This window comes from Rosa rugosa, chromosome 1 (genome assembly GCF_958449725.1).
Source record: "Rosa rugosa chromosome 1, drRosRugo1.1, whole genome shotgun sequence".
Taxonomy (NCBI): Eukaryota; Viridiplantae; Streptophyta; class Magnoliopsida; order Rosales; family Rosaceae; genus Rosa; species Rosa rugosa.
Window position 1 is genome coordinate 55,049,393 of NC_084820.1, and position 18,017 is coordinate 55,067,409.

The 18,017-nt window shown below is 38.0% G+C and overlaps 2 protein-coding genes across 3 annotated transcripts; both read right to left on the minus strand.

Moving 5' to 3' along the window:
- Window positions 1-313: 313 nt before the first annotated feature.
- On the minus strand, window positions 314-3,624 carry LOC133725527 (uncharacterized). Of its 2 annotated transcripts, none has more exons than XM_062152814.1 (6): window positions 3,175-3,624; window positions 2,712-2,805; window positions 2,504-2,571; window positions 2,295-2,351; window positions 1,236-1,481; window positions 314-740 (listed from the first exon to the last, which is right to left on the minus strand). In XM_062152814.1, exons 1-6 carry the CDS (start codon window positions 3,277-3,279, stop codon window positions 666-668), a joined length of 645 nt encoding a protein of 214 aa, XP_062008798.1. In that variant the 5' UTR covers window positions 3,280-3,624; the 3' UTR covers window positions 314-665. The 2 variants fall into 2 exon arrangements, with proteins under 2 accessions (XP_062008798.1, XP_062008796.1); XM_062152812.1 differs by having other exon boundaries at window positions 314-736; window positions 3,175-3,622.
- A 10,652-nt stretch (window positions 3,625-14,276) lies between these two features.
- On the minus strand, window positions 14,277-16,358 carry LOC133725528 (calcium-dependent protein kinase SK5-like). Its single transcript, XM_062152815.1, has one exon. The coding sequence runs from the start codon at window positions 15,934-15,936 to the stop codon at window positions 14,440-14,442; it is 1,497 nt and encodes a 498-aa protein (XP_062008799.1). The 5' UTR covers window positions 15,937-16,358; the 3' UTR covers window positions 14,277-14,439.
- Between the last annotated feature and the right edge of the window lie 1,659 nt (window positions 16,359-18,017).

Genomic DNA, 18,017 nt, shown 5'->3' on the forward strand with positions numbered 1-18,017 from the left:
ACGTGTAGGGTTCACTGTCCACAGATATGACCAAACCACAATACTACAATAGTGCCATTTCTGTTTTCTATTTTCTTGGTTATAAATATTAAATAATAAGTAGTTCCTCGACCAGAAAAAGAAAAAGAACATGGAAGTTCTAACTAAAGGTCGGTGAATGTTTCAGAAAAATCTGTTTAAGCCTTTAAGGGCGCTGGATCCATCAAGAGAGCACTGAATGATTTGAATGCTGTTAACAGTTGTTTTATGGTAAATAATATAATCAAAAAAAAAAAAAAAAAAAGGAAGATTGAAAACAATTCAGAACACCCAATAGCAAAAACAGGGAAATCTCATCAATTAACATAAAAAAAAAAAAAAAAAAAAGATGAACAGTTCAGACAATGTCATCACCATTAAATTGTATGGCATGGCAGAAATGCACTAGGAAGCTCACCCTGACCTTAATTAAATAGTTTTCCTAAATTGAACCAGTAATTGCTTCAAGCTGATGATGTTTTTGCTACTGCACTCTCCAAGCTGATAAAAACTCTGCCAACTAATTCTCTAGCAATCGGTAAATAGCTGAATCAATTCAATGGCATTATCTAGCAGATATACCCGAGTGATCATTAGATGAGACATCGTGCCCAGATGTAACCTTTTGTTTCCTGCCCTCCCTTCGCCTACCCGTTACTCCTCCTGGAATCCCTTCTCTTCCCGGCATCCCTTTCCCGATCCCTTGCTGGCTTTCCGCCTGTCTTCACAGTATCAATCACAAACAGATGAATATGAAGTTTATAAATTAAACAAAAGAACCAAAAAGAGAAGGGAATGGTTTTGTCACAGTAGTATGGTTATAGTCGTCTAAATACAAAAATGTTCTCCATGTTTATAATTTAGTTTCAGAAACATTATAATGTGAAACTTAAACCGGAATAAATATGCTTCTCATAACATTGAAATTTTGGTTCAGTCATATCATTTATTTGCTCCAATTGTAAATCAATTTAAGGACACGCCTTCACAAATTTCACAAAGGACACATAATACATTAGGCGAGGCATTGTTTTGAAACTGAAAGATTAAAATATTGTTCTGATCCACTATCCCATACCAGCAACTTGTTAGAAAATTAATTTTTGTACCAAAAAAAAAAAGATACTGCAACATCTCCCAACCATTTCATCAGTCTCATATAAAAAACATAAAATGCTCGAAAATTAGATTAAAAGCATAAAGGCAAAAGTACTAACCCCTACAGAAAAACTGTGAAAATGAGTGTCAAAACCAGAACTGTCCAAGGTTGCGTTGCCATAATTCATTTCAGAGGAATTACGTTTGTTATTGGGTGTAGAACTTTCACAGTAGGATGTGTATGAAGATGAAGAAGTAGAACAGGAAGCAGGAGGCTGGGAGCAGGAGCTAAAACTCTCAATATCTCCGTGAAACATTTCTTCAAAGAGTTCCTGCAATTGTTCAAAGCTCTCCCCTCCATTTTCCTGTCAGAGTTGCACATATGTCAATAGCAGCAGTAACACTATTCACAATACCATCTCATGATAATAAAATGTAAACCGAGACTTGTCGCAGAACTAATTTCTGCATATTTCAGTATAGTAGCAGATGAGAATATGAATGCAATCAATGGAAATGTTAAATTAGCTTAGAAATTTCACTAAAACTGGATTTTAATGCAGATACCAATTATAAGTATGCATTAACTTTATCTTTATGATTATATCACGCGTGAAACAATGAATGATTATTAACCGTTGATTGTGGGACCTAATAAGTCTAAAAAATTTAATAGTCAGAATAGTCAAACTCTTAAAAGTGGGCCCTTCAAAATAGACTTCCTAGGATTTTTTTATTTTATTTTTTCCCTAAAATAGACTTCCTAGGATTTCAACACAAAAGAAATCACCACACCACACAAAAGAGCTCATAAATATGACCCAAAAAAAGGAAAAAGAAGAAGGGAGACCCTATCCAAAGGGTAAAGGTATTTGGCCTAATTTAATATAACTGTGGACCCTTGAGTGCTCTTCAACATTCTGCTCAAGAACAAAACCAACCATTTTTCCTTTTCTCATGTGTATTAGCAAAAAGTTAGGCCTCTATGTAAAGCAGAATTATGCTAATAAACACTTGGGTTTTCCTTCAAAGCCTAAAGCTTTCATACCATTTTCCCATGATCACTTTCAACAACATATATACCATTACTATGATTTATGAACCAACACCATTATGATCAATGGAATGCAAGTATTATCCTAGGAAACAAGAAAGGTCATGAATTTGTGGTAACATACATTCGGCTTAGTCTGGCTCATCATCACCGCCATCTCGTTCAAAAAATCACCCATTCCCTGCACCAACATGTTACCAATAAGCTCATTATCACAAGGAGGCATACAAAGTGTTTACATCTAAATTTCAAGACTACATATTCTGGCGGGTGTATGCAATAATTTGGTGGGTGTAGAGAACAGATCCCATGATGCAATTATAGAAGGCTTACATTTTCGTCATCATCACCTTCATAAGCTCCTACATCGTACATAAATCTCTTGTTCGCGTCAGACAGAACTGTCAAAGCAAAAAGCAGAGCGCATACCTCTCGTAATTTCATAAGAGTACAAAAATCTCTCTGTTTCTTTATACAAGAACCTAGAAGTTGAAATAAAAACCAAAAATTAAAAAAAAAATCAGGAGGAGGATGGAATTACCAGAATAGGCTTGTTGAATGTCCTGAAACTTCATCTTGGCTTCTTCCACGAACTTTGAATTTCCTGAGGCCGAGCAACGATCTGGGTGCCATCTCTATATCAACAAAGACAGATTTATTAATGCAAAACTCAATGAATTAAACAACAACACACAAAATTCCCGGACCTCCCATAAATCCCATAAAAACTCAATGCCTTTCGACCTTTCTAACCTGTTTGACGTTTCACTGAAAACCCAATTTGGTTCCAATGAAGAACCAAACGGGACTAGTGACCCTGCACCAAGCCCAATACTGAAGAACAGTCAAAAAGTTCATTCTTTTCGATGATTTGACAAACACCCAGAAGTTAATTGGAGAGAAAGACTATTTCTTTAGCTACGACTTATGAATTTAACGAGGCCCCATTCAATGAATTGCAAATCAAAGTGCTAAAAATCATTAAAAATTGTAGAAACTCTAACCAGTGCAAGTTTCTTATAGGCATTCCTGAGCTCCGAGTCCGAGCATTCCTTCTTCAACCCCAAAACAGCATAAAAGTCATTGCCTTTCTCTTCCATATTAGCCATTCTTCAAATTCCCTTGAAGCAAAAAACCAAACTCGCACAAAGACAACACCACCAAAACCACAACACAACAAACCAAATATTTCAGGTCGACAAATTATAGTACCCAAGAGGCTGCTTAACACAAGGCAATCATAGAAGAAAGAGAATTTGTATGTGATACAACTTGGTGTACTACTACTACTACTACACCTCGGTGATTTGGATACGAAACATTAAACATGTTTTAGGCCTGGGTGTTTGGGAGGAATGGGGAAAGAAACATTGAGCAGAAGAGACCTCCCAAGAAGTCTCCAGAAACCAATCAAGGTTTTATTTGTGATATTTTTATACTGGGTTTTCATTCAACTTGTCTAAAATAATAGATTCTTTATGATTTAGGGGGGGTGGTGATGGACGGCGGAGATTGCAGGGGAGGTACGAGATATTTTGCAGGTTCTGTATCCAGAAGGTTCTGTGTTTTCACTGTTTCCAGAGACTTTCTGACGACGACGTAACCTCTTTTAATCGTGAGATGAAACTGGGACGGTGGACCCACTGCCGCCATTGCTTTCATAAAACACAACTTGGTACCCAACTGGTCCAATTCACTCATGTGCCATTTCAAATAATAATAATTCCAAGGTGTGGTGACGCATTTAGAAAACAAAAAAAGAATACGAGCGCATTACAGAAAAGTTAAAAATTCATTAGAAATGTGTTGTTGTATGAATGAATCAAAAAATTTTGCATGTGAAAGGTTGAACGCGTTGAACTTTAAGGTATTATTTCACCATATTTTATAGAGGTGATTGACCATTTAAAAATGATGTTTTTATAAAGAAAAAACAAAGAGGATATTGTCAAGAATGCGTGAGAATGAATTATTTTGTGAGTGACTAATTTAAAAAAAAAATTTTAAATAAGTTCATTAAATCAATTAACAATTATATAATTACGAATGACATATTTTATAATTTCAGGGAGTTGTTTACAAGCTAAGGCTGGCTATCACTTTTTCTTAAAGCATGGGAAGCATGTAAGTGAGCAATTATTTCTCTTTTTACATGGGTAACGAAAGAACCAGGGTGTTCCTGTAGTAGGCTTCTATCCTCATCAATCAACAGACTCATAGTAGATATGTTATAGGGAAAATTTCGCAAACAATATACCAAATAAATGCCACTAATAATTCTTATACATAAAGTTCCAAACCAAACATTTCAGTACACGAAATCTGAAACTCGACCCACTATCAGTACACGACGTCAATTTTTGACACTAAAATGTCCATTATGCCCTCAGTTTTTTTTTTTTAATAAATTTTTTTTTCTTCGTTTTTTCTGTTATTTTTTTTTCTTCCTTCGTTTTTATCTCTTTCTTTCTTTTCACATGACTAAATATTGATTGAGTTACAAATATAAGCTGTAGGACCATAAATCTCACCAATTGGAGGGCAAGGGCGGCGTTGGAAGCGAGGGAGTGAGCGTGGAGGTGAGGAAGGCGGCGTTGGAAGCGAGGGAGTGAGCCCGGAAGAAGGAAGAAGAAAGAGATAAAAACGAAGGAAAAAAAATAACAGAAAAAACGAAGGAAAAAAAATAACAGAAAAAAAAATTTAGGGCTAAATACTAGTTAGTACCCTGTGGTTTAGGTCCAAAATCAATTCAGTCCCTGGACTTCTAATTTCATCAAAAACACCCCTGCACTTTCAATTTTGATCTAATAGGTCCAATTCATTAATATTATGTTATGGATTCAAGTTATAGTTGGATTATTTGTTGAAAAACTATTTATTTTTAATAGTAGGACTCACTCCTAAATTGACTATGCAGACCACCTCGACACCACATCATAAAACATAGGCCATATATGAGCTACATTAACAAGTTAAATAACTCAATTGTCGGAAAACTAACAAATTGGACTTATTAGATCAAAATTGAAAGTGCAGGGGTGTTTTTGATGAAATTAGAAGTTCAGGGACTGAATTGATTTTGGACCTAAACCACAGGGTAGTAATTTGTATTTAGCCCAAAAATTTATTAAAAAAAAAAAAGAACTGAGGGCATAATGGACATTTTGGTGTCAAAAATTGACGTCGTGTACTGATAGTGGGTCGAGTTTCAGATTTCGTGTACCGAAATGTTTGGTTTAGAACTTTATGTATAAGAATTATTAGTGGTATTTACTTGGTGTACTGTTTGCGAAATTTTCCCTATGTTATATGTAGTCTGCAAAGCTTGACCCAAAAGTACGCAGTCACGCAGCGTTTGGGCTAGCAGAATTCGATCCCTGAGTGCCATAAGTTCAGCATGGAAAGGTGAAGTAATCAAGGCGTAAGGCCGAGACACACCAGCTAAAATATCTCCTTCACTGTTGCAAAGCCACACAGCCAGCACCACCACGCCTTAATGAGGCCAGAAAGGCCCCCATCACACTTCATCTTTACCATACCTGCTACAGGTTTACTCCACCTTATGCTCTGCCTAGTTTGTGCCTGAAGCCTTCCATTACACTTCTTGAACTCCTCGTACCAGCCAACTTTTAACAAAAAAAGTTTCAGAGGCATTGTTAAGTGTGGTTTATACAAAATTTCTTTAGTATATACAAAATGTTATACGATAAAAATTGAAGATGTTGAACTCCAGACAATGGTTTATTACTAAAAAATATTGATATCTTTTGATTCGTGAAATTGAGTTGTAAAATGGGATGGAACAAAACACTACTAGAATTCTGTTCATTTACATCAGTCCAGAACCGATGTAAAACTAAATTCTGACCGATCTCTTTGTGGCTGATGTAAAAGATGCAGACATCAGTATAAGCGCGTTTTTAACCGATGTCCCGGACAACGACCAACATCGATTCTAAAACACAAATCGATGTATAATCGCTATAATCATCATAATCTTATATGTTAACTATATTTAATTCTTCATATTTTCACATTTTATGCTTAATAAAATATATCTCGAACAATACCTAAGTGAACATTTAAATCGATTACAATTTCAGAAATGATGTCTAATACTGTCGTAGACATCAGTGTTCAAAAACTATTGTTTGTTCTTGGCCATTTTTACATGCATCTTGCCACCTTATTTTCCTAAGGACGATGTATGTGGCCTTAGGCAACATCGGTTACTTTATTAAGAATGATGTGTTATTGTACATGAGACATCGTTTTTGTTTATGTAAAACGATGTTTACTGGTTTTATGTACATCGCTTCTTTTCATATGAACTGATGTGTTATTTCGTCGTAGACATCACTTCAGGTTTTTAAAACTGATGTTCTGTGTTTCATGGTAAATCGATTTACTTTATAGTAAGTGATTTGTACGTTGACAATAGATTACGTTTTCGTGTTTATAAATCGATGTGCACTGGTTTTAGGTACATCGATTTTGTGGGCACATTTGGATATGTTGGTAATCATGAGACATCGATTTTTATTTTGGTACTGATTTCTAATCTCTAAATTGAGATTAGCATGATGTGCAAAGTTTGCATCTAGCTACTACTTGGAAAAGAAATACATTTCTCAACATATTAACTCAAACACATCATCTACAAATTGGGGCATTCCATTAATTATGTCCAAATTCATGATCCAACATAATTCACAAAATAAAACCCCAACCCTAAAAATGCTAGCGTAGAAACATATGAACAAGTTAAAAGATTAGTCACATTTTCAGTCAAGATAAAAAGTTGCATGGGTACGCCAAACTCAAAGATTTCATACTAAGTGTGCCCCATCAGAACTGCAGTACATTTCTTTTCCTGAATATTCCATACCTTAACCTAGAACAAAACCAAAGAAACAGCAGAATCATTAGTAACTAAACCAACTGCTATACAAGGCAGAATTACAGTTTGATCAACTACTATAGGTCTGGAAAATTGAAATGGTCCAAATAATATCAGAGTATTAGGAAATCAGAACAAGCAAAAACATGAACTGAACACAACAAAATGGGCAAACTCTGTGATTGAAATGCGTAAACCAGATAAAATTACTGGAAAAATTCAATGAAGCACAATGCACACAGCCTACGAAAAACAAGAATTGAAGAAGCTCAAATAGCATAACAGAGAACCAAAACCAGAATACTGCGTCTGGAACATGACATGAAGATAAATATATTGCTGCAGCTCATTAATCATTAGCTCTGAGCTCAGTGCTCAGTGACAGCATTTTTGAACAAGTAAAGCCTTAGCACACTCAACTTTGTATTTACAAGGTCTATTAATGTACTGCACAGACTCAAGACAGTATCACTTTTTATTTTGGGAATTCACACACATGTTAAGCCAAATTCAAAATATAGGACTAGAATACAACACTTAAAATTACCTATATGCTGGAGAAAACTAACAGCAAATTAAAGTGCACAGGACTGAATGGTCTCCATATGTAGCCAACGACTGATCCAAGGGATGTCTCGAAGTTCTTGCATGAGCTGGGTACTCCATCCATCTGTAATCCCAGTCACAATCTGTAATCCTTGTATTGTTCAAGAATTGCAATATTAGTGCGACAAAAATGTACATGTAGGACAAGGGAGACATAAACTAAAAAATAAAGATGCATGCACCCACATCCCCACACCACAGGAACACACAAGCAGGCACACAAATTAACTTGAGATATGTGAACTGCGTGCTTTCTTATGGCATAAACACTAGTAGACAAAAATTATAATATATATATATATATATATATATATATATATATATATATATATATATATATATATATATATATATATATATATATATAGTGTGTGTGTGTGTGTATTTGTTACCGAGAAAAGAAAAAATAGTTTCCACCATGCTTATTAATAACAACATGACAAGCTTAATCTTACAAATGATCCCCCTTCCCACTTCACCACATGTTTTTCCATCATAGAAAGACAAGCATGAAGCCTTATTACTGACCTTGTTGTTCTTGGCCCAAATTTTAAAATTTGATTCCAAAATACAAAACAATGGGAGGGTAAACCGAAACAACGCCCTTATAGGCAAGGTTGGTTGTCTGATCCCGAAAAGAGCAAATTCTTTCAAAAATAAACAAAAAATTTGCTTTATTTTGGCTGCAGAAAACACTACAGGAAATAGAATGTTATTGAGTTATGAACTTTGCAAGTTGCATCTTTTTCAGCTATAAAAAACTCAGCCCCACAAATCCAAATCATTAGTCCTTTTTGCGTTGGTGTGTGTTTTTGAGGTTTATACCATACCAAATTTCAAGACCAAAAACCCTGGATCTCATTTGGGTTCCTAACCTTCTCATAAATCAAACACAAATTTCTACAAGAATCACAAGTATCACCATCATAAAGACTCTCCCTAATTTGGTAATTGTAAAAGTTTCAACACAAAAATCTCATCTTTCCCTGAAGTTTCTCACAAACAAAAACAGAAAGCCCAAAAAAAAAAAAATTGAATCAAAAAGAAGAAGAAAGCATACCTATAAGAACAGCACCACACTGATACATAGAGTAATCAGCTAGCTCAGGAAGAAGATTCTCACACTTTGGGCACTGAACCAACCTCACTTTTCCACCTGAGTCCCCCATTGCTCATAACAAAAGCAACCCAACAAAACCCATAAACCCAAAACAAACAAAATCCCACTGTTGACAGTCAAAGTTAGCAGAGAAAAAACCCAAAACAAAAACAAAAGCTGAAAAAATGAAACAAGGGGTTTGAAATTTGGAATTTGGCGTCAAACATTGATTTAAAATTGAAGCAACTCTTGCAACAAGCATTACATTCAATAAGCATGCAAGAGTATAACACTTCAGTGACTACAATGAGAAATGCAGTTCTAGAAAGATTCAAAAGAGTACCAACAGTTTAGAGATAGTAACAGTTCTGGCTTTCTGTATCTAATCTTTATAAGTAATGGGCATCACCCTTACCTTACAGAGTTTCATTGAGTGCGAGTGAGTGTATATAGCTAACTATACACAGATGCGTACACAAACATACAATCATCCACAACTCCGATGCAAAATAAACCAGTCGTAAAGGGAAATTGAAGAGCATATAGTGCATAAGGATAAAAAAGGGACCTGTTTGACGGACTCGGTGATCTCGGGGCCATACCGTCGCCGGGGAAGATTGAATTCAATAGTATACCTTCAAAAGGATGCTCAAATATTGAGTCCACAATCGGGCGTACAAGCTCCGGCTTTAAAAGGATATCTCTGAATCCTGAGATGTGAATTCCAACATATCCCCTGCAGAAAACCAATAATAAACAAATTAGACTCACAAATCACTCATACAATCAGATATTATGATCAAATTTCCAATTCAAAATCAACCAGCCAGAAATAGTTGAAGAATCTTGGGATCAGAAACTTACTTCTTGGCTGATTCGCCTTTGACTTTAGCAGCAGAGTCAGGGGCCTTCTCGTCATCCTGCTCCTAAACCCAAATCCAAGTAAAACTGAAACATAAACAGAGATGAATCTCACTTTATTTACTCTATAACAAAGTGCCGGCAATTTCAATAAACAAGGAACAACAGAATCTGCATATTAATAAACAAAAAATTGGAAATAACATGTGTAAGCAAGATAACTAGCTTAAGATGCACACAAGCAATAGAGACCACAGTTATGAACCTTATACAGCACAAGGCTACGAATAAACTTGACTTCTTCTTCACTACAATGTCCCTCTTCTTGTTTATCATCAGGGAACTCTTTCACAGAAATAGGAAGACATATTCGATCTTCTAAGTTCATCAAGTCTTTAGCCCCCACCTTCATGAAAATCGAAATCAGAAACAAAACTACCCCATATAATTGCAACAAAAGCTCTGAGCTCTACCCATTAGTCCATTACAGAACAAAACAAAAGTTAATACAAATTTCAGATACCCTTTTAAGTGCTTGAACACATTGATCCATGTCAGATGCTTCTCTTCGAACCTGTGATAAATAATCAAAGCAAACCACTTTCCAATCACCATTCAAGAACCCATTTCCAAAATGTAATGAAACTTCAAAAGACTTCAACCTGTCTTAAGCGAAAGAGCTTCTGAACAAGGCTTCTGGGAATCTCGGGGCAGCACCTGGTGACCCATTTAAGCACCGTCGTAGCTGAGGAGGTGGAGGGTTTAGTATACACATCTCTGAGAGCTCTCGTCCCAAAGCGGCGCCGTTTACGGTGGCAGTGAACGGAGGTAGAGTGAACCACTTTTTGCGGCCCTTTTGTTTGTCTTCGTGAAATGTTTGGGTGGTGGCGTAAGATCAGGAGTAGTGGAAAGGTGAGATGAAGAGCCTATGTAAATACAAGGATGAACGTGTTTTGGATACTGGGCAGAGAACAAAAAATTCCACAACACAACACAACTTGGTCACGCAGTGAAAACCTCAATTGAGATCAAAAACACTGCGGGGCTCTAACTCTTGAGAACCCAATGATTCACTAATCAAAACAGATTACAAAGTTACAACTCAGGTATTGCACTGACCGCGGCAATCCCTCCTGAACTGACTAACTTACAATCTGGGATTGCACTGACTGCTGCAATCCTTACTGGACAGACTACACATTTAACTGTGGGATTGCAATGACTGCTGCAATCCTTACTGGACAGACTCACAAACTGTTTTCAACATGGAACAAAACAGAGTAACAAAGAGTCCGACTCTTTTACAATCAAGGGATTGAAACTCAACACGATTTCAATACATAGAACAAACAGAATACCCATGTATATATAGGAGGAAGAAGGAATTCCATTCTGTCAAAGTTGCTAGAAGCTTGGTTGGAGTAGGGCCTTGTGTTTCGGCAAGATAACCAACTAAAATGGGGAACCCTGCTGCAATTGTCTCCCACTTTGATCTTTGACAGCAAGGCTTCCATGAAGATGAACAAGGCCACCTGTCTTCGACAGCAAGATATCCATACTTGCAATTAAACAAACTATCATACTTGGTCTTTAAGTTCATGTATGAATGATCACCAGTTGCTTGCTTCCCACTATCATTTTAGACAGCAAGGTCTTCATGATTACACTGAGTGGACAGCAAGGAAAAGATATGGTTGCTTTCACCTTTCTTCTTCACTCGGATCCATCTCAAGGGGATATTAATTACCTCTCCAAGATTTTCTTCCTCACCCGGATCCATCTCAATGGGATATTGCCTCTCCTTGCCAATATGTTAATACTAACAAATCACCAGAAGATCACGAGGTGAATAGGCACTTGCTTCCTACTTCCATCTTGGACAGCAAGGAGAGATTGAAAGCTGATTTGTGGTTTCCTCCATTCTTCCATGACAGCAAGGTTCTTGTCAGAAGAAGGTGGAGAACCAAGCTGCCATGGTCTTCTTTCTTTCTCCTATGGCAGCAAGACGATATCGAAGCCAGATGCAAAGGCTCCCTCCTTTGTTCTTTAACAGCAAGGTTGTGAGTATAGAAAGATTAGCTCCCATGTTCATGTCTGAAAAGCAATGCCACCACATGGTGCTTAATTAATCCTCCATGCTTTGACAGAATGATCACCATGAAGAGAAGATACCCACGCATGAGAGTGAAGAAGAAGACCATTGCGCACAACCTGCATGGACAGCAAAAGTCACCATCTCATGTTTAGAAAGCAGAGCACATAGAAATATATAATTAAGATCATCACATGGCTTATGAATACTTTTGTGGTTAATGGAATGCCAACAACACATGTTGTACTAACAGCCTATCGCCGACGGATTCGGCGGAGGTGGAGAGTGGAGCACAGGGCGGAGAAGACCAGAGCGAGCCTCTTCAATTTCTTCGACTCTGCCAATCTCAGATCGAGGCCGGCTCAGGATTCAAAGCTGTTACTTCAATTTCAGATCGAGGCCGGGCTTTTGGCTCTTCAGATTCAGGCGGAGAATGGAGGAGGAAGGTTCGTGAAGTTGACAAAGAGCTCGAGTTTGGGAAGGAGGAGCTCGAGTTTGTGATGCTGGGGTTGAGAATGGATATTAGGGCAAGTTCACTCGTTAGGTCACCAGGTCACCCACTATTCACTACTTTTTAGTGTTAATTTCGTGCCCTGGGTCACGAGCACAGTGTATTTCGTGCCCTGGGTCACCCGGTACAGTGTTCTGGGTCACCATGGTGACCTGCACAGTGTATTTCGTGCCCTGGGTCACGAGCACAGTGTATTTCGTGACCCAGAGAATGAAAATATACACTAAAAAGCAGTGAATAGTAGGTGACCCGGTGACCCAACGGGTGAACTTGCTCTTAGGGCTTGAGGCAAAGTGAGAAAGTTTTGGGGTCGGGCCGGGTGCTTTTTTTTTTCTAAGTGTGAAAATTTTAAGTTTTCGTCCCCGCATCCTTGAATTCATTAAAACACTTAGCGCGTCCACGAAAATGAGGTTCCCGTAAATTTTCAAACAAAACGACCGGTGTTAAAAATTTTAAGAACCGATGTTAATGGTATACATTTAAATCGGTATTTTTCTAAAACGATGTTAACTTAATTTTTTACATCATGTGCAAGTCTGACCGATTTAAATGATGTGATGTAAATGAACAGATTTCTAGTAGTGAAAGTACAAAACTCTCCTTTCATATTTGACTAGTGTAAACCAAAAAAGGAAAATAGTGAAACCCTTCATTCCTAATTGCTTTGTTGTGATTCAATTTCTTTTTGGTCAAGAGCTTCTCTCTCTAGGTTTTAGAGAGAGAAAACAGATCTGAGAACTACTTCCCCCTCCCCCTTCTCTCTTGCCCAGATCTTGATCCATCCGGATCTAGATCGACGGCTTCAGAGTTGGGGGCGGGTCTATTGTTAAGGCTTTATCACAGGTTCCTTCCATCTCCATTTTCCAAGCTTTTTCAGATCCTTTCTCACCCTTGTGGTCTTGTGGTGATATTTTGTACCCTTTGTGGTGAATTCCTGGCTATGTCCAGATCAGGAGGACCTTGTTCCTCGAATTTTCTTTTCCTTTTTTCACATTGCCAACTGTTCTCATATGTTTCCAGATCTAAGATCACTCGACCTCCTAACATGACATCTCTCTCTACCTTAAACTTCCAAGAAGATTCGTATGGCTGCGATTCTAAAGTGCAAGTCACTTACCTCGGCGAATATAGGTGCTCACGCATGGGTTTTCCACCCCCCATTCTCCATCGTTCTTGTTCTTGTTCTACATGCTGGTTCTTGGTTCCATCTATGCAGCCATGGTTCTTTCTTGAGATGTGTCTCTGTGGTGGAGGGAATGATTTTGTTTTGAGGGATCTTCTCCCTTGGATGTTGGGTTTCACATGGTCTGTGTTTTGGGATTCAATTGGCATCGGACAATCAGTACAGTACTCGAGGCTCGACTTCCGGCGATATTTCAACAGCAATTTGCAGTTGACGACTCAGGGATTATAATAGCTAGGGTTTCTGTATTGTATTGGGCCTCTGTTCTAGTTTTTTGTTTTTTAAGGTTTAATTTCCTTATACTAGCTCTTTATTTGAGCATAGGTGGAAATTAAGTTTCATTTTATTATTAGTTCGATTGGGCTTGTCCATCGGACTTTTATGTTGTGGTTATATTTTCAGCCCTTTGGGCTTGCTTTGGGGTAGCTTAAATGATTCCCATTACCAAAAAAAAAAAAAAAAAAAAATTGGTTTGTTGTGCTTGTGCCAATTCTGTGAAAAATTGAATTTTTCCATTCACGCAAACGGTCTATACACAACACAAGTGTCGATCTTATCGTATAAGGTGTTGCGCTCCAGATACAGACTGTCTAGTACCAATTCTGAAGCCCAGATCTCACAAAAAAAAGCCCACAGTTTAGGAGAGAATACTTCACAGATTTTTCTTTCTTTTTAATACGTACTTCACAGAAATTTTGCCATGGAGAAACTTGGCAGATATTTGAGCAGGAAGCATTTGTGTGGTTGATGTTTAAGACATGAATCTAGTGGTAGAGTTCAATTTTATGCTTTTCATTCTCTTAAAAGTTTAGACCTCGTTTCAAAAAAAAAAAAAAAAAAAATTAGACCTCATATGAACAAAAATCAAAAGAATGTTATTCCAATTTCCACTACATTTTTTTTTTTTTTTTTGCTTACAAGATGATCTGAATCTGAAAACCATTCACACACATCCTGTGACATTCATATTTCAGCTGCCCAAGTTAGATCCCCAAAAGTTCCACTCCCAAGAGAATCCTATTCAGTTAGTTGGACTCCATTGGTATCCACTCCTAGGCCAAAAGCATCCCCCAAGTTTATGGTTCTGGTCATAGTTCTCCTTCCAATGCCTCCATTCCCCTTCCTCATCATTGCAGCAAATTCTCCATAATCGATCTGCCCATCATTGTCCTGATCAATTTCTCTGATCATATCCTCCAGATGCACCTCCCCCAATCCAAACTCAACACAGGCTTGTGTGAGCTCATCAATGGTGATGTACCCGCTTCCATCTTTGTCGAAAAACGAGAATGCTGACAGCAGATTCTCCTCCCTCTCCAACTTGTTCAAGTGCACAGTTGCTGCAAGGAACTCACCATAGTCGATTGTTCCATTGTTGTCAATGTCAGCTGCCTCCATTAGATCCTTGATCTCACTCTCCATTAGCTCAGACCCCACTTTCCTCAAACCCTCCTTCAGCTCCTCAAATGTGATGCTTCCACTATCATCTGCATCAATCATCTTGAAAAGCTCCTTCAGCCCACCAATCTCCTCCTCAGACAGCCTCTCAGCGATGACCCTCAGCGCCATCTTCTTCAGCTTGTTCATTGCCGAGAACTGCTTCAATCTCGAAAGCACAGCGGAATCCAGAGGCTTATCCGGAGCAATGGTGTCGTCTATGATCCATGGGTGGCAAAGCACCTGATGGGCAGTGATTCTCTTCCTTGGGTTCCTCTCAAGCATTTTGGCAATCAAGTCCTTGGCACTGCCTGAAATCCCAGGCCACGGTTGGGACTCAAAATCCAATCTTGACTGCAAAATCTGCCTGAAGATCCCAGTCTCAGTCTCAGCCCAAAATGGAGGCACCCCACTTAACAAAATATACAAGATCACTCCTGCACTCCACACATCTGATTCAGGCCCATAGTGCTTGCACAGCACCTCAGGGGCTACATAGTAAGGACTACCGACAACATCAGAGAAGATTTCACCTGGCTTGTAGAAAACCGAAAGCCCGAAGTCCGTAGCTTTGAGAGCAGAGTCTTCCTCGTCGCTGTCGAACAAGAAATTCTCAGGCTTTAGATCACGGTGCATAACCCCTAAAGAGTGACAAGTCTCCACGACCCCAACAATAGTCTTTATGAGCTTTGCAGCCTCTCTCTCACTGTAATGACCCTTCTTCACGATCCGATCAAAGAGCTCTCCTCCTTTGCATAGATCCATGACCAAGTGAACCGAGCCAGGGTCTTCATAGGTGCCTCGGATTCTCACCACATGCGGGTGCTCCGACAAATGGTGCATCATCTGAATCTCCCTCCACACGTCTTCATAGTCCTCTTTGCAGAGCAGCTTGCGCTTCGGGATGGATTTGCAGGCGAAGTTGTGGCCTGTGGACTTCTCGGTGCAGAGGTAGGTGGTTCCAAACTGACCCTGGCCAAGGATCTTGCCCAAGGTGTAGAGGTCAGTGAGGTTTTGGGTCTGGTAGGGTAGGACCCATTTGGGGTTCGATGGTGTGGCCGAGCTTGATTTCTTCATTGGCACAACAGATCTGGAGAATTTTTATTTTTTTTGTGATGGAAGGAAGATGATGACACAGGAGAGAGCCAATATCAAAACTGAACTCGCAGCCTTTCTTGACTAAGATTGGTCTTGGTATAGTCTTCCCACACCCACATTATAATAGTAATATTTTTCATTTTTGGTACGTACATTATAGATTTCCCCTAGTACTATTTAAGATCAGCATTAGAATTCTTTTTTTCTCTTTAAATGTTTTTTTTCACTTTTAATAAGCTAATAAGAATTAAACGATATTAGTTCTTTTCTCTGTACATTCTTGAAGGGCATTATTGCATATGAGAGTCCACTGTACCTCCCTCGCTTGAAGGGGGAGGTTATATTTGAATTCTTGTAAAGTAAGATAGTGTACTAGTGTGGTAAATATGTGCATCTTATTGCATCGGTGGACTCCAAATTAGCGGAGCAATTTGCCAATATTTTGATTAAAGAGTTGAGAATGTTGTCGAACAAAGTCTAGTTAATGAGAATTCGATCAAGTTGCATAAGTCTATATTTTGTAAGTGGGAATGGTTCATGAGAGCATCTTCAATGGAGATGTTAAATGAAATGTGTCAAAATTAATTAGAAGGCTAACATGATAATGTTGTTTTCGTTAAACTTTTTTCTCCAATGAATGAGTTAAATAATAAGAATAATTTTTTTGATTATTTTATTTATGAAAAAGTATCATCCATATTTATCCCTCCTTCTCAACTTCTCCTTCTCGACTTCTTCTTCTATTTTTTTTTTTTCCTTACAAGAACAAACATCAGATGCCTAGATTCCAAGAACAAATCCAAGCAACCCATGAAAACTAAAACACAGCTAGAACAGATCCAAGCAACATAGCAATAAGCTCGAATTACAACACTACAAACACAAACAAGCCTTCTATTTAATTCTCTTTCTCCAAATCAATCTTCTCCACCGATCTCGACCTCATCCCAACACTGCAATTGCTATCTAAACACTGCAATATATCAACCATTGCGACACTATTATGATCTGAGTGGTCGGGGCTTGATCTGATCGGATCTGGTTCAATCCAATTCGTCAATTTTCTCTTTTCGTATGAAAATTGAATATGAAGGTTTGCCATAAATGGTTTTGGTCTGGGTAGGAAGAAAGAGATTAAAGAGAAAGAAATATGGAGAAGAAAAGAAGGATTCAAGGTATTAAAAATTGAAAAGATACAAATTAACAGATTTGGGAGATCTGTCAAATTTAACAGAGAGACTTGGAATGCCAAGGTAGACACCAAAAATTTAATGAAAATAAAATTCATTAAATAATTCGGTCAACACTTGAAATTATGACCAAACAAACATAGTCAGCTTGTGGGTCCTACAAAATGTGCACATGGCTTGTAAGTAAGCAAAATCACGCAGACTCAGAGAACGACACTTGGCGACACATGAAAGGGCCCGACGGCAATAAATGAATTTGTTTCAACTAAATCAATGGATATTAAAGCGGATCAATCAAATTAAATCAATTGATTCCGAGTCAAATCAAGTATTAAATTTTGTCTGCTGATTAGATGTCAATTTATTTAAATTGATAATCAAGATGAAAATCAGCCATCAAATTAATTGGCTAAATTTCTTAATAGTCGTGATTAAATCGATTAATTAAAGCTAATTGATTTGATTATGCTATTAATGAAATACAATTAAAATCAGCCATCAAATTGATTGGCTAATTCCTTAATGGTCGTGATTAAATCAGTTAATTAAGGCTGATTGATTTGATTATGTTATTAAGGAAAATGCAATTAATTACGTGTCATCAAGGCATTTCAAATTGAGAGAGACACCGACACTATAAATACCCCTCTCAAATCAAGAGAGGAGGACGGCAGACAGAGGCACGCAAGCAGACGGAAGAAACCTCTCCAAAACTCAGAAGTCTCCCAAGCTCGTGAAGAACCATCAAGCTGCCAAATAGCCGGTCTCTTCACCTCACCAACTTCAGACAAACAAGGGTAATCACCTGCAAGCTCAGAAGTTGTCAAACTCGCGGAAAATCAACAAGCACCAAGCAAACGTGTTGATTCA

Coding starts and splice junctions, on each gene's coding strand:
- LOC133725527 (XM_062152812.1), bottom strand. CDS start 3,279: ATGGCTAATATGGAAGAGAAAGGCAATGACTTTTATGCTGTTTTGGGG. Junction 1,482..2,294: donor TGAGCCAGACTAAGCCGAAT/GTATGTTACCAC, acceptor CAACTCTGACAG/GAAAATGGAGGGGAGAGCTT. Junction 737..1,235: donor TTCACAGTTTTTCTGTAGGG/GTTAGTACTTTT, acceptor CTGTGAAGACAG/GCGGAAAGCCAGCAAGGGAT.
- LOC133725528 (XM_062152815.1), bottom strand. CDS start 15,936: ATGAAGAAATCAAGCTCGGCCACACCATCGAACCCCAAATGGGTCCTA.